Source organism: Mercenaria mercenaria, chromosome 6, assembly GCF_021730395.1.
Source record: "Mercenaria mercenaria strain notata chromosome 6, MADL_Memer_1, whole genome shotgun sequence".
NCBI lineage: Eukaryota > Metazoa > Mollusca > Bivalvia > Venerida > Veneridae > Mercenaria > Mercenaria mercenaria.
Genome location: NC_069366.1, coordinates 56,954,560 through 56,979,485, shown reverse-complemented (window position 1 = coordinate 56,979,485; position 24,926 = coordinate 56,954,560). Strand labels below are relative to the sequence as shown.

The 24,926-nt window shown below is 35.3% G+C and overlaps 2 protein-coding genes across 2 annotated transcripts in view; one reads left to right on the top strand and one right to left on the bottom strand.

Moving 5' to 3' along the window:
- Positions 1 to 7,998, top strand: part of LOC123548820 (low-density lipoprotein receptor-related protein 12-like) — a 34,346-nt gene extending 26,348 nt beyond the window's left edge. The window contains 2 exon segments of the mRNA XM_045336382.2: positions 2,686 to 2,815; positions 2,817 to 7,998. Of these exon segments, the coding sequence (XP_045192317.2) occupies positions 2,686 to 2,815; positions 2,817 to 3,795 (1,109 nt within the window). The 3' untranslated portion in view covers positions 3,796 to 7,998.
- Positions 7,999 to 15,731: 7,733 nt separating this feature from the next.
- Positions 15,732 to 20,981, bottom strand: LOC123550105 (uncharacterized). Its single transcript, XM_045338540.2, has 2 exons — positions 20,897 to 20,981; positions 15,732 to 19,610 (listed from the first exon to the last, which is right to left on the bottom strand). Exon 2 carries the CDS (start codon positions 19,607 to 19,609, stop codon positions 17,519 to 17,521), a length of 2,091 nt encoding a protein of 696 aa, XP_045194475.2. The 5' UTR covers position 19,610; positions 20,897 to 20,981; the 3' UTR covers positions 15,732 to 17,518.
- Positions 20,982 to 24,926: the final 3,945 nt, after the last annotated feature.

The following is a 24,926-nucleotide window of genomic DNA, read 5'->3' as shown; positions in this document are numbered from 1 at the left end:
AATCCCCGTAGTGCATGCGCTTTCGTGCACCCAAACCGTACCCTATACTACTTTTATTAGTAGTATAGGGTACGTTTTGGGTGCAAGAAAGCGCATGCACAAGTAGTATAGGGTACATTTTGGGTCCTAGAAAGCGCAGACTGACTTACTATTTAGATGATTAGGCAGTTGTGGGAGACATGCGCTTTTCTCAAAAGCATCTCTAGTTAAAATATAAATTAGCCCTGTTTAATTACTGATTTTACATACCCACCTGGTTAGCTCAGGAGGAAGATGCAAGTTAGATGCCTAAAAGAGGTAATTTGAATAACCGACAACACATCTCAAGTATAACTTCACACCAGAATCCACCTAATAGTGTTTGGAAGTTGTCTGTGGCTTGCAGAGGAACTAAATGTTAATTGCTCATTTAGGTTAAGAAACAGTGGCTTGGTTAATTGACCACTAGGGATATGACTGAAAACTAACGCATATTGATTTGTAGATCTTTTTAGCTCACCTGTCACAAAGTGACAAGGTGAGCTTTTGTGATCGCGCGGTGTCCGTCGTCCTCCCGTCCGTGCGTGCGTCCGTCCGTAAACTTTTGCTTGTGACCACTCTAGAGGTTACATTTTTCATGGGATCTTTATGAAAGTTGGTCAGAATGTTCATCTTGATAATATCTAGGTCAAGTTCGAAACTGGGTCACGTGCCTTCAAAAACTAGGTCAGTAGGTCTAAAAATAGAAAAACCTTGTGACCTCTCTAGAGGCCAAATATTTCATAAGATCTTCATGAAAATTGGTCAGAATGTTCACCTTGATGATATCTAGGTCAAGTTCGAAACTGGGTCACGTGCCATCAAAAACTAGGTCAGTAGGTCTAAAAATAGAAAAACCTTGTGACCTCTCTAGAGGCCATATATTTCACAAGATCTTCATGAAAATTGGTCAGAACGTTCACCTTGATGATATCTAGGTCAAGTTCGAAACTGGGTCACGTGTTATCAAAAACTAGGTCAGTAGGTCAAATAATAGAAAAACCTTGTGACCTCTCTAAAGGCCATATTTTACATGGGATCTGTTTGAAAGTTGGTCTGAATGTTCATCTTGATGATATCTAGGTCAAGTTCGAAACTGGGTCACGTGCGGTCAAAAACTAGGTCAGTAGGTCTAAAAATAGAAAAACCCTGTGACATCACTAGAGGCCATATATTTCATGAGATCTTCATGAAAATTGGTCAGAATGTTTATCTTGATGATATCTAGGTCAAGTTCGAAAGTGGGTCATGTGCCTACAAAAACTAGGTCAGTAGGTCAAATAATAGAAAAACCTTGTGACCTCTCAAGAGGCCATATTTTTCATGGGATCTGTATGAAAGTTGGTCTGAGTGTTCATCTTGATGATATCTAGGTCAAGTTCAAAAGTGGTTTACGTGCCATCAAAAACTAGGTCAGTAGGTCAAATATTAGAAAAACTTTGTGACCTCTCTAAAGACCATATTTTTCATGGGATCAGTATGAAAATTGGTCTGAATGTTCATCTTGATGATATCTAGGTCAAATTCGAAACAGGGTCATGTGCGGTCAAAAACTAGGTCAGTAGGGCTAAAAATAGAAAAACCTTGTGACCTCTCTAGAGGCCATACTTGTGAATGGATCTCCATAAAAATTGGTCAGAATGTTCACCTTGGTGATATCTAGGTCAAGTTTGAAACTGGGTCATGTGCCATCAAAAACTAGGTCAGTAGGTCAAATAATAAAAAAACCTTGTGACCTCTCTAGAGGCCATACTTTTCATGGGATCTGTATGAAAGTTGGTCGGAATGTTCATCTTGATGATATCTAGGTTAAATTTGAAACTGGGTCAACTGCGGTCAAAAACTAGGCCAGTAGGTCTAAAATTATTAAAATCTTTTGACCTCTCTAGAGGCCATATTTTTCAATGGCTCTTCATGAAAATTGATCTGAATGTTCACCTTGATGATATCTAGGTCAGTTTCGAAACTGGGTCACGTGCGGTCAAAAACTATTCAAGTAGGTATAAAAATAGAAAAACCTTGTGACCTCTCTAGAGGCCATATTTTTCATGAGATCTTCATGAAAATTAGTGAGAATGTTCACCTTGATGATATCTAGGTCAAGTTCAAAAGAGGGTCACGTACCTTCGAAAATTAGGTCAATAGGTCAAATAATAGAAAAACCTTGTCACCTCTCTAGAGACCATATTTTTCAATGGATCTTCATGAAAATTGGTCAGAATTTTTATCTTGATAATATCTAGGTCAAGTTAAAAGCTGGGTCACATAAGCTCAAAAACTAGGTCACTATGTCAAATAATAGAAAAAACAACGTCATACTCAAAACTGGGTCATGTGGGAAGAGGTGAGCGATTCAGGACCATCATGGTCCTCTTGTTTAAACTCAAAGAATTTAAATTGATCCAAAGTTCGACCTTTCCTCATTCCCGACTAGTTGGACCAAAGAATATTGATGAAATGTTGCCCACATTTACGTGTATTTAAAACAGTGGTACACTACACAGATTCCCCTTTGTATCTTCAGTGTATACAAAGGATCGTTCTACAATGGTATTAAATTCAACATAACAGACTGTAGAGGCAGAGACTATCGACATACTTAACTGTTTTGGTGAATATTTACATCAGCAAATGTGGAACTTAACATTATTTTGAATTGCATTTCAGGAACAACAAAAAGAGTTATTATTGCAGCAATTTGTGGCTCCATGATTTGTGCGCTATTGCTTGTTATCTTACTGGGCTGTTCATGCAAGTTGTACTCTCTCCGAACCATGGATCACCATTATGTGTACCTAAGACCCAAGACACGAGACCACGATGAGCCACCTGTATGCAGAGTTTCTGAGACGACGTGCTCCACCGCCATATCATGAAGCCATGCTTACATCTAGAAATTTTGATGAAGTACAACAAGAATATTTAGAACGAATGAGAGGTTCTCGACGAAACCATAGAGGACGTGGAAATAGAAGGAGATCGCGAAATCAACAAACTCAGTCACAAACAGATAATGGTGACATGGTTGAAAACCAGTCAAATGTAAATGATGAGAATAATGAAAATACACATGAAGGGGTCAGTGGCATGCAACTGTGTACAATAAATGAAGAGAATGAAAACGAAAACCATGTAAATTCTGGGAGGACTTCGTCCACTGCTGAACTCCTACCGTCGGATAGTGAATCAGACTTAGATTCAGATGAAAGTGAGACTGACCTTGCTGAGCAAGGTGAAGGTTATTCTGAAGGTGAAAACGGAAACAACAACAGAAATGTAAGCAGGGGTGATCATGATGATGATGATGTTGAAAATATATTAGCATCTACCAGTCTTTCAGCACAGTGGATGAGGAGTGCAGATAGCGAGGACTCATCTGATGATGTATGTATCCTTGGAAACAGCTCACCAGAAAATGTGGAGACCTCTGACACAATAAACTCTAGAGGTCAAGGTCATGGTGATAATGCAAGTATTGATACTGAGGCAACTGCCTCTATTGCTAGCATTGAACATCAAGAAATTCACAATACTGAAAACCTGTTCAAGGATAGTGAAAATGAGTCTGATACAGATGACGATGCACTGGAAAATTCCAGAAATTCCACGCCAAAACCAGACAGTAATCATGGAAACGCTGTGATATCGGATACAAATGGTGACCTAATTAGGCGAGCTAACTCACAAGGTTCTCTAAGTTCTGAAGGATCTGAAACTTACAGTGAGAATGATGTGCCTTTACTTCCAATGAATTCAGTTGTATCTCAACACTTCTAACATTCCCACCAGATAAAATATCTTTACAGCTGTTGAAGCAAAATACCTCCAGATGCACGTCAAATTGCAAATTGAGATATTAAAGGAGTTGTTTATAAATAATTACAGATAGAAGGTGAAAGCTGTGTGATTTAGTATACTGTAAAATCATATAATTTCATTGGCATGAAATTTCGTGGTTTTGGTCAAAACGGCAATTTCGTGGGGATATGAATTCGTGGATTTCATTTTTTAAACATAAAATGCATGGGAATTTTACATGTTAGTTGGGATTAAATTTCGTGGATTGATTCAACCATGAAATCCACAAAAATTAGTCCCCCACGAATATTAATGATTTCACAGTATGTTTTATAAAGCTTATTAGAAAGACTTATTTAGGCACTAAAATGGGTAGAAAATCATTTTGCACCATCAGTTAATGGGTTTTATGGTTAGATGAAATTAGACAATTGCAGCTTACAGTTCCCGCAAATCCCTATAATCATGAAAATATACCAATTTGAATAATATTCTTTTGTGACACTTTGATATTTTAACTTAAATCTGGAGGTATCCTGCTTTAAAACATATGTGTATGACATATGTCCATTTCAATGCCACAATGTTACTATTCTGTTAGCAAGGGGAATCATTGTCAAAATTTTCATTAAATGTTCAGTTGTGTAGATGTATGCTATATTTTTGTTGCCACTGTCTGATTACTTATAGTAAGGTCTTTATGTGGCAAAATAAAAAATGTCTGCTTTTATGTAAGTTGGGTTGGAGGTTTTAATCATAGTTTGCTGTTTGATCTGATCTTGTAAAGATTGCTGTCCATTACAATTTTAAAATTTTAGGTGATACAAACAGCACTTTATCTTATATTAAATTGTAGGAATTCTTTCTACAAAGCTGACAATTAAGTATTTTAAAAGTGTTCTTACAAATTGTTTATGAAAAAAAAAGAGAGTGATATATCACAATGGACAGATTTTGTAGTAGATTTCATCAGACTGTTGCGGATTAACCGTATCTTGTAATGTTATTTTTTATAACAATGACATTGAGACACAAAACTGATTGCTAAACCAGAGAACACTTAGGCCAACTATCGTCAAACTTTACCTTTGTAGTTAATGTGGTCAGTGGATGACTTTTGGAGGTAAGCATGTAAAAGTTCATGATCACAGTGACCTTGAGATTGAAAAATTCTTCTGACTAATCTCAAACAATGCTTACAGCTGCGAATGCTCATTGATGATCAGTTGGCAGTTTTAGAGTCATTAGGTCAAAGCTCAGCGTCATAGGAATTTAGTCAACAATAAATAAATTTTCAGTTAATAAGATGTGTATGAGTTTTGATTTTGCATAAGTTGGTAAATTTCATTGTGACACAATATAAGCATGCTTTTGTATGTGCTTTGTAGTAGGCATATGTTACAGATTATCACCGTTTACGCTTTTTAGAGGGGCAGATGTTATTTTAACCAGATTTTTTTAAGGTATACTATAGCTTCATCAATTGAAGCTTACTTCATTTTTCTTTGCAAGTTTGCTTTACAATTGGATCTGCCGAATCTGTAACTGGGATTTTCTTAATATGCACAATCCAGATATCAGTTGTATGTCATTCTAAAGCTCTCCAGATTGGTAAAAAGACGTTTTGAAACTGAAAACATATTTTCAATAAAGTAGTTTAAGGCCAAAATTTCTTCCCTTTGTAAAATTCTGGCACTAGAGTTTAAAAGTGCACAAAACTTTTACAGAGAATTGTTGCTTCAATATTATTAAGATATTTAGAAAACTTTATAACAATCCACCAACTATTAAAGCCAAAATTATAAATGTTTTGGCATCCAAAATGACTAAAAAGTAAATGGAAAATACCCTTTAAAATTGATTTTTTGATGATAAATATAAAATTATCCGAAATACTTTATAAATTCGTAAAAATTCCTATTGTTAGTCTCGGAGTTCTTAAGACTGCTATAATTTTATATTTTAAGAAAAATCTTATAACAGAAAAGGTGGATCAGACATTAGAGCTGAAATGTAAGAGAAATTACATGCTAACTAGGTCATTTTGATGTGAATATGAATGGTTTGACTTTAATTTGGAAGAATTTTCTGTAGTTATCTCATAGTTTCTTTACAATTTATTTTTCTTACAGAACAATTTGCCATATCATAATTATATGTTTTATATTTTTTGTTTCTGAACAGACTTTTTATGTTCATTTAGTTTTGCTTCTGTATAAGTGAGAAATTATGCTATATTTTTATTATGTAATATGTTATATCTATTTAGTTGTTACTTAAATCAGAGGACTCTGTTTCTGTTAAAAGCAGTGCTTTTATATCAGATTCATTTACCCAGAGTGAAATAGTTTTCTTAGTTTTATCTGTTAAATTGCCCACCTTTACATTTTATCATTTTAATAATGTATGTTGGGTGATTTTTGAGTCATTTTTATTTCGCAGTTTCATAGACAACAGGCATTTTTGGCATTTTTAAGAATTCATGCTTCATAGTTAGAATTGCGTTTTAGCTCGAGTTTTCGAAGAAAAGTAGATCTGTTGCACTCGCCCCGGCGTTGGTTTCGATAAAGTCAAATATCTCTGGTACTGTCAAAGCTATTGACTTGAAACTTTAAATTTTTTGTTTGTATCAAAGTCTACACCAGGAGAATAATCTGAATTTATAATAGGATGTTTTGTGAGTTTCTACTCATTAGAAATGTGTCATCCTTTACAACTGCAGCCTGACTTTCTTTTTCATTTCATTTAATAGCATAATTGAGCCGTGCCATGAGAAAACCAACATAATGGGTTTGCGACCAGCATGGATCCAGACCAGCCTGCGCATCCGCGCAGTCTGGTCAGGATCCATGCTGTTCGCTTTTAAAGCCTACTGCAGTTAGAGAAACCATTAGCGAACAGCATGGATCCTGACCAGACTGCGCGGATGCGCAGGCTGGTCTGGATCCATGCTGGTCACAAACCCACTATGTTGATTTTCTCATAGCACGGCTCATATAATGCATGAGTAGTTTATCATTGCAAAGCGGGTTGATTACCATGTTTATTGGTATATTTCATACTTGGATAATTGCTATAATTTTGAACTTGTCATGTTGAATGTCAGTTGAGAACTGATTGAAAATCTTGCGGTAAAATTCACATCTTAACAAGTCAAGTAATTCATTACTTATTGTAATGTTAATGCTTTTACTGAATGTTTTTTAGCTATTCAATATCAAACCTATATCAAATTGATAAAATATAAGCATTTCTTATACAATATCTGAGTCTTCAAACTGCAGCTGCAGGAAATTAAGTAAAATTTCATTAGTATAAATATGGTATAAGGAAAGTCATTTCAGATTGGATATATGCTGGTCAAAATTTCAGATTTAAAGTTGATGACTTCGAGCTCATTGTTGAGTAACTTCAAGCTACTGATTTACCACCACATCGTAAGAATCAGTGTCAATTATTGCCATATGAGGCAGTGATAGAATGATGAATTGTTTACGAATTGAATGTGATAGAATGAAAGTATATAATAAACTAACAAATGTCTGGGCTAATTTAACAGCAATAATCAGAATTGTTTAGCTAAATCAGCTTTTAGAACATATACCTCTTCACTTGTTATCATTTGTTACTCGGCTATCATATAACGGCACAATAAAATAAAATGCCAAATATCACAGAGAAAGGATAATAAGTTTAACACTGTCTTCAGTCCAACCTGTGTCTAAAGACTCCCTGTGAACAGAAGACACCTGGCTTCAGAGACCAAAGTTTAATTTCTAATTATAACTTTTAGCAGCATACTTTAACATCTGATAAAGACATGCTGCAAATAAAGACTACAATCTGATTCTTCGGATAGGTCTGACTGTATAAAACTTTTACTGTATATTAGTTGCCATGGTTACTTGTAATTAAAAAGTATTTCCTGGAAAAGATACCAGTAGATATAATTGAGATGAGATGGAAATAATAGAAATGATTTTTAAAGAAGTTATTTACACAGGTGTTTGAAACATGTAATTGGCTTTTAATCATGTATGGTAAAAATGATAATTAACAGATAATATTGAATCTTTTGTTGACGTTTTTAATCAAGATGGTCATTCATTTGTTGACATATATAGATGTGCTGCATTATTGTTTTGTTTTATACACCAAAATAAAATACTTTTATCTTAAGAAGTGTTATTTTTATCTCGACTATACGAAGTACAATGAGAGCTATCCTACTCGACCTGGCATCGGCGTCGGCGTCTGCGTCTTTCAGCATCCCCACCTTGGTTAATTTTTTTTTTACACTTTCTCTTTTTATGCCCCCGAAGGGAGGCATATAGTTTTTGAACCGTCTGTCAGTCTGTCGGTCTGTCCGCAATTTTCGTGTCCGGTCCATATCTTTGTCATCCATGGATGGATTTTCAAATAACTTGGCATGAATGTGTACCACAGTAAGACGACGTGTCGCACGCAAAAACCAGGTCCGTAGCTCAAAGGTCAAGGTCACACTTAGACGTTAAAGGTCATATTTCATGATAGTGCATTGATGGGCGTGTCCGGTCCATATCTTTGTCATTCATGCATGGATTTTAAAATTATTGGGCATGAATGTGTACCACAGTAAGACGACGTGTCGCGCGCAATACCCAGGTCCGTAGGTCAAAGGTCCTAAACTCTAACATCGGCCATAACTATTCATTCTAAGTGCCATCGGGGGCATGTGTCATCCTATGGAGACAGCTCTTGTTTCTACTTATCTCTGTAATTACTTGATGGATTTGATTCAAACTTAAAATAGTTACTTTCTCATCATCACCCACATCATCTGACATAAGGGCCATAACTCTGGAACCAATATTTCATGATTTATCTCCCCTTTTCACTTAGATTTTCAGGTTAAAGTTTTGATGCACTTTCACTCTATCTCTATAATTACTGAATGGAATTGATCCAAACTTAAAATAGTGCATAACTCTGGCACAGATTTTTCACGAATTATTTCCCCTTTTTACTTATAATTTCAGGTTAAAGTTTTGATGCACATGCACTCTATTTCTGTAATTACTGAATGGATTTGCTTGAAACTTAAAACAGTTATTCAACATCATCACCCACATCATATGACACAAGGTGCGTAACTCTGGCACAATTTTTCATGAATTATTCCCCCTTTTTACCTAGAATTTCTGGTTAAAAGTTCTGATGCACTTTCACTTTATCTATGTTATTACTGACTGGATTTGATTCAAACTTAGAATAATTGTTTAACATCATCACCCACATCATATGACACAAGGTGCATAACTCTGGCACCAATCTTTCATGAATTAAGCCCCCTTTTTAGCTCACCTGAGCCAAAGGCTCTTGGTGAGCTTTTGTGACCGCTCAATGTCCATTGTCAGTCGTCCGTCGTCACTCGTGCGTCCGTCAGCATTTTCTAAAAAAATCTTCTTCTTGAAAACCACTGGGCAGAATTACACCAAACTTCACAGGAATGATCCTTGGGTGGTCCCCTTTCAAATTTTTCAAAGAAATTAATTCCATGCAGAACTCTGGTTGCCATGGCAACCGAAAAGAAAAACTTTAATAATCTTCTTGTCCAAAACCACAAGGCATAGAGCCTTGATATTTAGCACGTGACCTTACGGTCCTCTATTAAAATTGTTCAAATTGTGCCCCTGGGGTGAAAAGAGGCCCCGCCCCGGGGGTCACAAGTTTTACATAGACCTATATAGTAAAAAACTTTAAAAATCTTGTTGTCTAAAACCACATGACCTAGGCCTTTGATATTTTGTATGTAGAATTGCCTTGTGGTCCTCTACCAAATTGTTCAAATTATGCCCCTGGGGTGAAAAGAGGCCCTGCCCCAGGGGGGTCTCATGTTTTACATAGACTTATATAGGGAAAAAAACTTTAAAAATCTTCTTGCCTGAAACTGCAAGGCCTAGGCTTTTGATATTAAGTATGTTGCCTTTCCTAGTGTTTCTCTACCAAAACTGTTCAAATTATGTCCTTAGGGTGAAAAGAGACCCTGCCCTGGGGGTACCAAGTTTAACATAGACTTATAGAGGAAAAAAATTAAAGATCTTCTGGTCTGAAAGTTCAAGGCCTAGGCATTTGATATTTGGTGTGTAACATTGCCTGGTGGATTTCTAATAAGTTTTTTCAAATTATGCCCCTGGGATGAAAAGTGGCCCCGCACCTGGGGTCACTTGTTATAATTATGAGTTATATAAGAAGAAATACTTCAAAAATTATCAGGTCATATTTCCTAGACTGTTTAATTATAATTACCTGATGACTGAAGCGATTTGGGATCACTTGACTGACACCTTGACCTACTGACCTACTTTCTTGTTTTTTAATATACAGCCTAAAAATTTGGATGACATGTACAGTTTTGCACACCAATCTTAAAACTGTCTTTCAGTGACCATGAATGTGACCTACTGACCTACTTTCTTATATTTTAGCATCAGTTTGTCATTTGAAACATGTGGCTCATATTACTCAGGTGAGCGATTCAGGGTCATCATGACCCTCTTGTACTTAGAATTTAAGGTTAGTTTTGATGCATTTTCACTTTATCTCAGTTATTATGAAATGCATTTGATTCAAACTTTAAGTAGTTGTTCCACATATGACATCATCATCCACATCATATGACACAAGATGCAAAACTCACCAATATTTAATGTATTATGCCCCTTTTTGCTTAGAATATACTTATATAGTGTTTTGATACACTTTATCATTACCTCTCTTATTACTTAATATTTTTGACACAGACTATTGTGCAATATCTTCATCCACCATTGGAGTCATTGAACACTCCAGTGACAGATTCAGTTTCCTGAGATGTTCCAAGTTTCACTATCCAGCATCGAAATATTCCAGCGCGCTGTCTCCTGTGACAGCTCTTGTTTTACCTCTTATACAAGTAAAATAAATTGTGGTTTTCATCCATTTGAAAGGAGTATTATGTTGTAAGTATATTGCTTTTAAATATGTTGCTCGCATGGCTGTGGGCGTTTATCTGCGAGTTTATTTATTTTGCCTGTATCAGATATCCCCTATTGTTTTGGGTGTCTGGAGGTCAAACTTTAAGAACAGGTTGACCTTGGTACTAAAGGTATAATTGTCAATAACTGGAGAATGTTCAGGCCATCAAACTTTATCGTGTGAGTGTCTGTGGTCAGTAAATGACCCATATTATTTTTAGTGTCAAAAGGTCAAGTTCCGATTTGGTGACATTGAGACTGAAATAAGGTTTAGGAATGCTTGAGCTTGTATTAGTTAAACTTCATAGCATGATTGCATATGGCTAGTAAATGATTTTAGCTCATCTGATTTCTTGATCGGCATCGGTGTCGGCGTTGCCTGGTTAAGTTTTATGTTTAGGTCAGCTTTTCTCCTAAACTATCAAAGCTATTGCTTTAAAACTTGCAACACTTTTTCAACATCAATAGCTGACTCTGTAAGCAAGAAACAAACTCCGTCCTGCTTTTTGCAAGAATTATGGACCCTTTTGGACTAGGAAAATATCAGATTTCTTGGTTAAATTTTATGTTTAGGTCAACTTTTCTCCTAAACTATCAAAGCTATTGCTTTGTGAAACTTGCAACACTTATTTACCGTCAAATGCTGACTCTGTACAGCAAGAAACGTAGAAACAAAACTCCATCCTGCTTTATGCAAAAATTATGGCCCCTTTTGGACTTAGAAAATCAGATTTCTTAGTTTTGTGTTTAGGTCAGGTTTTCTAACCTATCTAAGCTATTGCTTTAAAACTTGCAACACTTGCTCACCATCAAAAGATGCACAGCAAGAAACATAACTTCATCCTGCTTTTTGCATGAACTATGGGCCCTTTTGGACTGAGAAAATATCAAATTTCTTGGTTAAGTTTTGCATTTAGGTAAACTTTTCTCCTTAACGGTCAAAGCTATTGCTTTGAGCAGTTATTCGCAATTTGCAAGCTGACTGCACAGAAGTGCCATAATTCTGCATTGCTTTTTGCAAGAATTATGGCCCTTTTTGGACTTACAAAATCATGGGTAGGACAATATTTCTATTATACAGAGACACTAAAATCAGATAAGTGTCTGTAGCCCAGCTCGGAGTGCTATGTGAGAAAGCCATTTAGCTTGTCTAGCGGGAGGCAAATTCCCAGGGCAAAATAGTGCGAATATTGTTATTTTTATACCCTCAAGTTTTCATGTCATTTGGTAGTCATCGCTGTTCTGCAATTGTCGAAAAACAACAACAAAAAACGTCACTTGTGGTTTTTCTGCATTACACTTATTTTGTAAGTTTGTTTTCCCTTGTTGTTTCTTTTTTTTTAAATTAATTTTGGTACATTTATATCCACAAATATTGACATTTTAATCTGGGCAATCCTTTTTTTTTTATATAAAGTAAAACAATACCACTAAATTCATTGAAGAAATTCCATGTGCTTTAAAATATCACAGAAGAGCTTAAAACGCATTACCCAAATACAACATTATAGTACACACGATAGACAAAAGGAGGGAAAAATAATTTTACATATTTGCAGTTTTTTTTTAATTCGGCTAAATAAAAAAATGACTGTCAAATTTTTGACAAATAGAATACAATAGGTCATATATTCTTATCATTCTCTAGGCAAAATACAATTATCAAATTAATTATTGTTGACATTATTCTGTCTCGGTTTGGCAACCAGATTTTAATCTACCTATAGTAAAAGCGACTCGTTCACGCTTTTTATGCGATTTTTCTGCCGAAAATGGATAAAATGTGGATGCTGAGAAAATGCCCAGTGATATAAAATGTACTGACATGAATTTACAAAATATCCAAATAGATTAAGAAAACTATTTTTGCAGAAGGAACGCTTTTGAAATAGGGGAAAATCAACATTCTTTTTCACCAGTATCTAAACAGTTAATTTCTCTCACTTCATCATTTTTCAATTTCATTTATACATTCCAAGCCAAAATTGATGGAAATAAACATGTTGAAAAAGTCATGTCTTAAGAACTTAGAGAATATAAGTGAGTAAATGTTTAAAAATTCGAGCGAAAACATTACTTGTCGATTTACCACCTATAATAAACAACTGAGGCATAGGAACGAGATTTATTGTTTCATGATTGAATGCCGTCAATATATGTACAAATGTGATGACAATACCCAATGTACAGATGGAAAAGACGAGTACCCTGTCATGTGCTGTAGGTCTGATTTTGTCTTTAGATATCTAAGAGTATGTAATGTAGTAACTGATTTTTTTTCAAACATGTGATTAATAATAGTTTTAAAGCAGCGAGCTATATGTATTTTATTTAGATTTTACACTTTTGTATGAAGAACTTTCTTCTTCCAGTTGATAGCATATGTAACAAGCATTCAGAAGATAATTTCTCCAATTTTTTTCCTATATGGTTATATCCGCAACATTGAACTTGTGTCTGGGTTGTTCACAAATATGTAGACTGGATGAAATATTCCTCGCTCATAGCCACAACATTTAAATTGCTCCTGGAATATACAAATGTACATAAACAGGTAGGCTGGATGAAGTTTTCCACTGTCATATAAACAAAATTCAAGTTGTTCCTGGGTTATACTCAAACAGAAAGGCTGGATGAAGTTTTCCTTCGTATCACGAAACTTTCTAGGTGGCTTATGGAACGTTATACTGCGTCTGCAATGTAGGAACTGTCTACAACAGTAACAGCTATACAGTTTACAGTTGACCTGAGTTGAATTGTACGTTTTGAGACATAACAAAGCAAAAATGAGATAACTGAATTGTGCTCTTTATTTCGCTTCCCTGTTTACCAAGAGCTTTTATTTCTGAGGCATAAGCTGTTACCCCACCCTTTTTACCATCTTGATAAAACATAAGTAAAATAGCATTTATCAAATAAAATTGTTTAACCATCTTGTTTGGCATTGTTAGCCTGTTAAATGAAATGAATTATTTGCAAAGCACGAACACATTGCTGATTTTTTTGGATTTAAGTGATATTTCTTAAGAAAACCACAATAATGCTGTTTCTAAAATTAGCCTGTTTTCTTTAATATTCTTAGGGGAATAATTTTCATGGATTTTCTGGTTGAGACAATCAATAAACTGATATCTCAATGAACGGTGAAAATTCCATTAATTTTGAAATTAGGTTCGAAGTCCGCCTGTCCCCACAAAATTGATGTTTCAGCAAAAAACATGAAATCTTATGCCCTCAAAATTAAATGATTTCACAGTACGTTATGGAAGCGTTATACTATTATTTGTGACTGTTATTTGTGACTTGGAGACATGAGAGGTGTTGCACATTTCATTACCTCTCCATGAACAGAGTCAATGAAACCGAGTCCGTTATTATTATTCTTGGTTGCATTCTTTGTTTCCAACATATGTGTAATAGAGTTCCCCTTAAGCCGGTGCTAGGGGACTGTTATTTGTGACTTGGGGACATGAGAGGTGTTGCACATTTCATTACCTCTAATGAACAAACTCCAGCAAACCGAGTCTGCTATTATTATTCTTGGTTGCATTCTTCCAAATGATTATTTTGCAGATTTTGTTATTTACCTTGTCCATATGAATGTTTGCCATCCCAGAATCCATGTGAATGAGAATATGATTGTTATGTTGCACTACATGAGTGGTGTAATGGAATATGGAATTGTCCATTGAAAGGTTCTGACGAAATTGGATGCGGTAAATTCTAATTACTACCATTTATCTTCTAAAATATCATGCAATTAAGCTGAGGATATTAAATCTTAACGGTAGCTACAAGCTTTTATTTTTTTTTTTTTGAACAAAAGCGTCATTCTTACAGTTATTCATCCACATGACGAATTTCAAAGAACCATATGTTTTTATCTCGACTATACAAAGTATGGAGAGCTGTTCTACCCAACCTGGCGTCGTTTTTCCTTAGAACTGCGTCCGCGTCCGCACCTTGGTTAAACTTTTGATGCACTTTCTCTTTTTTATGTAATTACTAGATGGATTTGTTTCAAACTTAAAATGGTTATTCCTCATCATCACCCACACCATGTAGCACAAGGATGATAACTCTTGCACCACTATTTCATGAATTATCTCCCCGTTATTGAAGTTTTGATGTACTTTTGCTCTATCTCAGTTATGACTGAATGGATTTGATTCAAACTGTTGTTTCACATTATCACCTACATCATATGACACAAAAGCCATAACTCTGATACCAATTTTTCATGAATTATGCCCCCTGTTTTCTTAGACTTTAAGATTAATTTTGATACATTTTCGCTATATCTCTGTTTTGATGCACTTTCAATCTATCTCAGTTATAACTGAAAGAATTTCATTCAAAGCTAAAGTAATTATTCCTCATCGTCACCCACATCATATGACTTAAGGGCTATAACTCTCACATCAATATTTTATGAATTTTTACTTCGAATTTCAGATTAAAGTTTTGGTGCACTTTCACTCTATCTCGGATATTACTATATGGATTTGAGTCAGATTTAAAATAATTCTTCCACATCATCACCCACATCATTAGACACAAGGGCCATAACTTTGGCTCCAATATTTTCTGAATTATTCTCCTTTTTACATAAAATGTCTCGTTAAAGTTTTGATGCACTTCACTCTATCTCTTTTATTACCAGATGAATTTGACTCAAACTTGAAATAGTTATTCCACGTTATCACGCACATCCTATGACACATGGGCTATAACTTTTGCACCAATATATTTTGAATTATATTTTTATTTATTTTAATGTTTTGATACACTTTATTTCTATATCTGTATTACGTAATACTTTCGACACAGACTTAAGCTATTTTCCAATATCTTCATTCGCATTAGAGTCATTAAACTCTCCAGTGACCACTCTAGCTTCCTTAGAAATGTCCAGTTTCACTATCCAGCATCGAAATAGTCGCGTGCGCTGTCTCCTGTGACAGCTCTTGTTTATTAATCCCTCGATACAAAATATATGGGGGTTATACTGAGTCACGTTTGTCCATTGGTCCGACCGTCAAGTCTGCTGCGTATCTTCTTAACCAATGGGAAGATGGTCATAAAACTAGAATCATTAACCTTATCAAGAGGATGTACAGAGGGAATATTACCCAAGTCTTTACGTCTAAGGTCATACTTGGAGGTTAAAGGTCAAGGTCATCCTTGGATGATAAAGGTCAAATAGCTTATCTTTATGTTTTCTCCATATCTTGTTTTTTCATACACATAGCATCAGTTGTTAACATTATCAAGATACCGCGCAGAACAGACAGCCCAGGTCATTAGAGTCAAGGTCAAGGTAACATTTGAAACTTGAAGGTCAGAAGTCATAACATTTTTACTTTCCCTGAATCAAAGCTGTGTCTGTGGGTATTACTCTCCTTTAGTGATAGCTCTAGTTTTAACAAGAAAACTTCACTACAGTCAAACTCGTGTTTAAGGTGTTCCAATAACAGGCACAACAGCAACTAGTTTCATTTACAATTTAAATAGATGCTGTATATTCTATCCTGTGAAAGTGTTTGTCTTGATAAAACTTAGGTCAAGTTAGAAACTTGGTTATGTCAGGTCAGAAACTGGACCACTGGGTCAAATGATGAAATAGGTTCTTACATGAGTGGTACAGGACCTGTATTACAAATAATATTGTTTTATGAGTATTTATACTCAAGTTTATTTATATGTTTTAATATATATGATATTCTGACATTCATCTGAAGGCAATTTCATTTGAAGGGTTAGTTAAAAATACATTTGTAGTAATACATGTAATTTAATTTTACAACCCAGTTATAAATATTTCTTATCACAACTAAGATGTTATATATTAATCAATGAATATTTAAAAGTAATTAACAACAGCAATTTTTCAGATTTGCAAATCTAGACATATGAAATATATAGAACATTATAAAAATTGTATGAAAGCATAATATTGTATTTACATAATGTCATAGCTCATACTGCATTTTAGATAATTAACCCCATCCTGGTGAAGGCACTTTGTATTGATGGGCAATACATATAAAATGTATGTTTAGATTTTTGATTGTTATGATATGTGAGACTATGTTTGCACAAACGTTTTAGTTAGAACTTTACATTCCATTATCAAAATGTTTTTTTCTACCCCGACTCAATAATGTGACCTCGGTATGTCTAGATAAAAATTGCATCATAAATGTTGTACCAGAGCTGAATCAATTTTAAAAACAGTCTGGTAGAATTTTCTTGATACTTTATTCTTGAAATTTTGATATTGTTATAAGATGAATTATGTGTTTTACCAGACCCCACCGGTAACTGCTTGATCCGCAACCCAGAGACAAACGCAGTAAAAATTATCCCTTCTGACATTGTTATTGCATTGGATGAAATAGTTTTGGTTTTAATTAAGCAACGTCATATTTGCTTTATACAAATGTGCTGGTTTATCTCTGTCCAGATTTTTCTCCTACCAGTTGAGTTTGGTATCAAAATGTTCGATATTGTGTACTAATTTATTTCTTCTTTTCAAAATCATTTAATTTCACTTATAATATGGTGGTTTTGCCGAGAGCAATTACTTCTTATCGGATTTCAAGATTACATCAAAAGGAAGTTTGCTTCACTGAGATTTAAGTTTATGAATTGACACTACAACGAAATCCACTAAAGTTAGTCCCCCCAATAATTTAAATGAGTAATCAGTTGTTTGCAATTTTAGAAAGAAGTCTACAAAGGTGAATTTTAGCTGCATTGTTTTCCCCCCTCTTGTCCAGGGAGATTGAATAACAACGTAAAGCATCGACTGCCCGGTCCTCTTCCTCCATACATTGTCCAAGTAGGTTTAAGGCTGTTTCCCTGTGTCGAAGGTTTGGTTCCTGGTCAATGGTTTTGACGAGGTTGGAGAGTGCAGTTTTCTTATCATCTTGTCTCCCAAGATAGCCATAGGTCTTGTATTGTAGAAAGTACATGTAAGGGAGAGAATCTACCACAGCGCAGTCCATCCAGTTCCAGTCTTCTTCATCACTTCTGAGAACAAGCTCCTCTTCTATAGATCTAAAGAATTCATACTGTAGTTCATGTGGAACACAGTTTATTTCACATTGCAAATATCTAACACAGAATGCTGCAATATGCTGGATAGCCTCTTCTTTATGATTGTCAGCAATTGCATTGAATCCTCTTTTTAATATCTTAGCGAAAGAATGACAACCACAAATAGACTCAACACAGTGTAGGTCATAGCTTCCTTCAACATCCCCGAGAACAATTTCAGTTCTTTGAGCATCCCTAAAACAGTAAAACATTGATGCTAGCTTCAGTTTACCAGATGCAACATCTGCGTTTAGGCCCATCGAGATCCAGGTGAGAGCTTCAGCTGAAATACAATTATACTGTTGAATGCTGAGGGAGGCTAGGACAGATCCTGGTGCTGTACAGAACGGTGGTGCAAGGAGGCAGCATGACAGTTTGTCTAATCCATGACCTTGATTAGAAATAATGACTAGTTTCAAAATTTGCTTCAGCAGTGCTCCTATAACTACTTGATAACTACTGTTTCTATAATGCTTTAGACAATGCCATATTTCCGTATGAAAGGACTCTGCACTCAGTTTTATCAAATGTCCTGAAACAATATCACTCAATTGCAATGATAACATTCCATTCAACTTAAACTGAAGCCTCGTGCCAATTTTAACACACTCAATCCTCAGTAATGCCGTTCCTTTACTGTTTATAATGTGCTGCAATATGTCAAGAATGTGAGGTTTAAACTCATGAGGAATGTGCCCTCTCATCAAGTTGTTTTCAGGTATGAAAAAATGGGGACAATTTTCATTTAAAATACTATTGTACAGGCTACAAAAACACAATGACAGACAAACAAGTAAGTTATATTCTCTCCATATGTTAGAATGAGTATTTGCAATACAATGGAACAGCACTGTTTTACACATGAAACTTGAAACAGTATCTCCGAATTGTGGCTTGAAGTAGGTTTTTAATATCATCTTCATCAATATGAAGCACCGAATCTGTGTGATATTGAGATTGAAAATTAAACACCGTTCTGCTAGAGGTGTTGATATTCTCCATTCTAGCTCCTCTATTTCACTGTCCTTGCTTCCAACAGCAACTACAAAACATCTAGAATTGTTGCAATATCTCCTCATGTTATTTGAAGGCCATTGACCTACACCAGGCCAGTCTAACCCTCGCAAAGTTTGTAGAGGAGTTTTACAAGGGAAAGCAGCAACAAGGTCGTCATCAGTAAGCCCTGGTCTCCCTTGAAGTGCCTGTGCTGGACCATGTCTTACTCCTCCTACATTAGCTGTTGAAGCAGGTATGATTGTGTTCTTCATCAGTATTCTTCCTTTTCTGTCTTTGAAGTGAAAGTGATTACGTACATTATTGTATGGATGAGGAGAGTCATTTCTTAGGCATTGTAGTAGGCAATAGCCAGGCGAAACCATCTCATCCTGGATCATTAACAGACTGCATACACCAGGCTCCCAACCGCTCCAGTCTTTTATAACACTGAAGTCGTTATTACAATAAAGACTGTCACTGTCTGAGTTAAGTCCTAGTGTTGTTGTCCCTTCAGACTGACTTCCTAATTTATATATAAAAATATTCCAATCTTGTAATTGTTGTGACGTATGGCTCAAAGATTCTATCAGCAGCAAGGCTCTTCTTCTCTTTAACACTATTCTCTCATTCACGCCAATGTCAGCAAGAATTTCTGACAGTCTCATTGACACATTCCGAGTATAATCAGGCCCTTGAAACATTCTGAAAACAAAATTAGATATCCTGCATAATGATTTAGAGTATTATCCCATCCCTATATTGGTCAGGTCAAAAAGAAAACATATAGGCCTACTTTTTTGCTATCCCTACTAAATACAAGTAATATTGCATATCAGACCTTTTCTTTAGCCATCTTAAGAAATACATTTAATATTACCACCAGAATATGCATGTAAACATTTAAAGTCATTTACCTTTATTTCACCTATAATTTCACACAGAAAGCTTTTCCATGTTTGATGATTTCTGGTTCCCTTTGGCCTCAATTTGGCAGATCATTTTATACAGATCTAAGTTAAACACAGTTGATTGAGATTTCAGATCAGAAAGAAATCTATTAGAAAACATATGAGGATTTTAAGACATGATCAATTTCAATGTAAAATGTAGCCATTTTATATGGTTGCCAGGCTTGTAGTTATTTCTTACTTTCACAATTTATTCGTATATATACATGGTGTATGATAATATACCGTATAGCGGGTTATTTCTACGGGGGGAATATTTCTGCGTTTCTGCGGTCTCTCGGTAGAATCGCAAAAATATTTCCAGCAGAATATTCATCCAGCAAAAATTTAAAACGCAAAAAAAACTGCATTTTCCCCAACGTTGTTTCATGTTATGTTTCCCTAGGTAATCCGAAGTAATTATTGGAAATTACCGTCACAATCTGACAATTACCGATAATTGTATAATTAGGTGTGATGGTCAATCAAAGCCCTAACTGTTAATACCTCAGAAAACATTTTTCTTCTGTGAATGAAATAATTGAGTGAATTTCAGTTGTGTTATTCTTATTAAACCCTTGTAATAAATATCTTCCGAACTATACTTTAATAACCTTTATATAAGTATAACCGTTATGCCGATATACCGTAGCTTGTAGTTGTGCATGTGCAATTGTTGTTGTACTCATATTTTTTCAATTCACATGTTATTGTATCCTACAATGTTTTCATTAAATGCAAAGTTATTTTACAACAGTTACCGGTAATTTAGTTTGTTGTTTTCATACGCTATCATTCTCACAACGCCCGATCATGCGAGGAACTACCTCTTCTTTGGCATCATAAACGCAGAAATTTCTCTTCCTTTTATGTGAAAACGCAGAAATTAAACACGCAGAAATTTGTTTCACAATTTTTGGGGCCAAAACGCAGAATATTTTGACCGCAGAAATAACCCGCTATACGGTAATATGTGAAACGGATTATAATTATAATTGTAACTTAACTGAGAAAACTTTAAGATTTTGTAACAGATAATACCTTTATTCGGTATGAAAACTAGCCAAATTCCACTGAATGTTTTATTGCATAATTACTGGGTTTTTATTCTGCTTTTGTTTTTTACTTCCTCTTCCTGTTTTGAGAGGAGGATAACTCTGACATTAAAACTGTTTTGGCAGTCATTTATTACTTTCCTTTATAATACAATGTAGTTAGTATAATTGTATGACTCTTTGACAGAAGATAGTTTAAGATGTAGAATGTTTGTAACTTTTAGAAGTTTGAGATAAAACAGTTACTTATTACTCCCCATGATAGAAAGTAAATGAGGGCTATATTGGAGTCAGTCTATCTGTTCGTACGTCTGTCTGATCGTGTATGAACCATATCTTCTTGACCGCTGGGAAGATTTCCATAAGATTGCATTGTAGCATCAATTGTTGACCTGATCAAGACAATATGCACTCATACAACCCAGGTGACTAGACCCAGGGTTAAGGTCAAACTTGGATGTCAAAGTTTGATTAAACAGCTTAACTTTCTATCTGATCCATATCTTCATAACCACTCGGAAGATTTTCAGACGACTAGCATCAATTATTTACCTCATCAAAATGACATGCACAACCCTGGTCACTAGGCCCAAGGTCAAGGTCACACTTAAAAGTCAAATAGCTTAACACTGTGTCTTCTTTTTTCCGTTTAATTCACTTGAAAGACTTTCATAATTTTAATAAGCATCAATTGTTTACCTCATCATGACAACGCAGAGAGCACATGGCCAGTGTCACTAAGTCCGAGGTCAAGTTCACACTTCATATGTTCTAAACCACTGGAATGAATCACATAAAATTAACACCAGTTGTTAATATTGTCTGCAAAGTGAACAATTCATTAGGTCCAAGGGCAAGGTCAGACTTAGAGGACAAAAGTTAAATAGCTGAAACTTTTGTCTGCTGCAGATGTTCTTAATCACTTGAAGTATTCTCTTAAAATTATCAACTGTTTTTAGCCTCATTAGGATGACATGCAGAGTGCACAACTCTAGTCACTAGCTCCAAAGCCAAGGTCACACTTTAAGGTCAAAGGTCATGATCAAAACAGTTTACTTTCTTTGTATGGAAGTTGTGTCTAGGGATATTTATCACATTAATTTTTATTAATAGCTGTTGTTGTGTCAGATAAATTCACAGTGAAATAGTTGCCTTCCATATCTCTGTCCTTCAGTGTGTCTATATTTTCTTGTTTGCCTCTGACTTACCATGGCAAAAGTTGTTTTCAGTTTACTTGGTCTCTTCCAGTTGATGTTTCTCACACACTCTAGAACAAGGGCTCATATATTTAGGTTCCATATGAAAGTCAAAGGTTAACAGGGTTTGTTTGGATCCACTCTATAACTCTTCAACCATCTGAAAAAATAATGGTTTCCTGATGATTAAAAACTGCGTTATCAGTCTACTTTTAAAGTTCTCAATTCTTAAGGCTCGAAAAAAAACAACAACAACAAGATATTATAGTATTCTAAAAGGACTTATAAAATTTGAACATTTTACTGTGGTAACTTTTCTTGTTAATGATTTCCTCCTGTATTGCAGCATCAAAGTTGTCTGGAACTTACAATGGAACGTTTCTGTGTGACAATAAACGCTGTATCTACGAGACCTGGACCTGGACATGTGATGAGAAAGATGATTGCGGCGACAACAGTGATGAACAGTTCTGTACTGGTAAGAATATATATTACCATTTCAACTTTATTCTTGAAAAAACGTTTACTTAATTTGGCTGATGTTGTGAAAGTCAGAACGTGTATATATAATTAAAGTAGAGAAATTGGAAATTGTGTAGCATTGTCTTTTTTTAGAGAATGACTGTGGGTTGAATGCAAATTTTACTTTGAAAGTTTAGATCGCATCAGAACAAGGTCTTCCACCACACATTGGTGTGTGAGACTTATTCATTTACTCCAGTCTGTGTGTCTGTCACAAATCTTGTCCACACACTCTAAGTCAAGCATTTCTCATGAGATCTTCACCAAACTTTAACAAAATGTGTTTGAACACAAGACCTCGGCCAAGTTAGATAAGTAGCCAAATCGGCTTTGGCAGTTTGGAGTTATGACCCTTAAATTAGCGAAAATCGGCCTTTTTACACTTGTCCGCACTCTCAGTAAAACATTTCTCATCCAATCTTCACCAAACTTAAACAAAATATGTTTGACCATAAGTCCTCGGCCAAGTTCTATAAACAGCCAAATCGACCCATGCACGTGGGAATTATGGCCCTTGAATTACCGAAAATAGGCCTTTTTACTCTTATCTGCGCTCTAAGTCGAGCATTTCTCATCCGATCATCACCAAACTTGAACAAAATGTGTTTGACCATAAGTCCTCGAACAAATTTAAGAACTAGACAAATCGGCGCAGGCACTTGGGAATTATGACCCTTGAATTACGCAAAATCAGCCTTTTTACTCTTCAAAGATATATTTGTAGTAAGTAAACAGTATATAAAGACTGACTTACTATTTAAATGATTAGGCAGTTGTGGGAGACATGCGCTTTTCTCAAAAGCAGCTCTAGTTAAGATATAAATTTGCTGTGTTGAATGGCTGATTTTATATGCACTCCTGGCAAGCTTAGGAGGGAAACACCTAAGAGAGGTCATTTGAGTAACCAACAACACATCTCAAGTAAATCTTGTACACCAGAATCCACCTGATATTAGTGTGTGGAAGTTGTTAATGATTTGAAAAGAAACAAAAAAATTAATTGCTGTTTTAGGTGAAGAAGCAATAGCTTGTCAACCGGACTGCAGGTGCAGAGACTTTCGACAAACTTATCCTTGATGGTGAATGTTTACATCAGTAAATATTGAACTTAAAATTTCATTTCAGGAACAACAGAAAGAGTGATTATTGCAGCAATATGTGGCTCCATGATCTGTGCGCTATTGTTTGTTATCTTACTGGGCTGTTCATGCAAGTTGTACTCTCTTCGAACCACGGATCACCATCACAGGTAGCCAAGACACGAGACCCCGATGAGTCGCCTGTATGCAGAGTTTCTGAGACGAAGTGCTCCTCCGCCATATCATTAAGCCATTCTGACGTCTAGAAATTCAGATAGTGAAACAGACTTAAATTCAGATGAAAGTGAGACGGACCTTGCTGAGCAAGGTGAAGGTCATTCTGAAGGTGAAAACAGAAACAACAACAGATATGTAAATAGGGGTTAACGTGATGATGATGATGATGAAAATATATTAGCATCTACCAGTCTTTTAGCACAGTGGATGAGGAATGCAGATTTTAAATTAAGTAGATTTAAAGGCTAAAATTTTTCCCTTTGTAAAATTCTGGCACTAGAATTTTTCTTTTGTAAAATTTCACAATACCTTTACAGAGAATTGTTGCTTCAATATTAAGATATTAAGAAAACTTTATAACAATCCACCAACTATTAAAGCCAAAACTTAAAATGTTTTGGTGTCCATAATGAATGAAAATTAAATGGAAAATACCCTTAAAAACTGATTTTTTAATGATAAATATAAAATCATCAAAAATATTTTTAAAATGTGTAGAAGTTTTAATTATCCACCTAGGAGTTCATAAGACTGATGTATTTTTATATTTTAAGAAAATCTTATAGCAGAAAAGGTGGATCAAACATTAGAGTTGAAAATTAAGGTGAGGAATTACGTGCTAACTTCGTCATTTTGATGTGAACACGAAGGGTTTGACTTTAATTGGGAAGAATTTTCTGTAGTTCATTCTCATATTTTTTGGCTCACCTGACCACTGACTGATCGCCCTGTGTCCATCGTCCGTCGTCGTCCGTCCGTCCGTCGTCCGTCGTCAACAATTTGACTGTTAACACTCTAGAGGTCACATTTTTGGCCCAATCTTAATGAAACTTGGTAAGAATGTTACCCTTAATAAAATCTTGAACGAGTTCGATATTGGGTCATCTGGGTTAAAAAACTAGGTCAACAGGTCAAATCAAAGGAAAAGCTTGTTAACACTCTAGAGGTCACAATTTTGGCCCAATCTTAATGAAACTTGATC

What these genes read in the sequence shown, in the direction of transcription:
- LOC123550105 (XM_045338540.2), bottom strand. Translation starts at nt 19,609, where the DNA reads ATGTTTCAAGGGCCTGATTATACTCGGAATGTGTCAATGAGACTGTCA.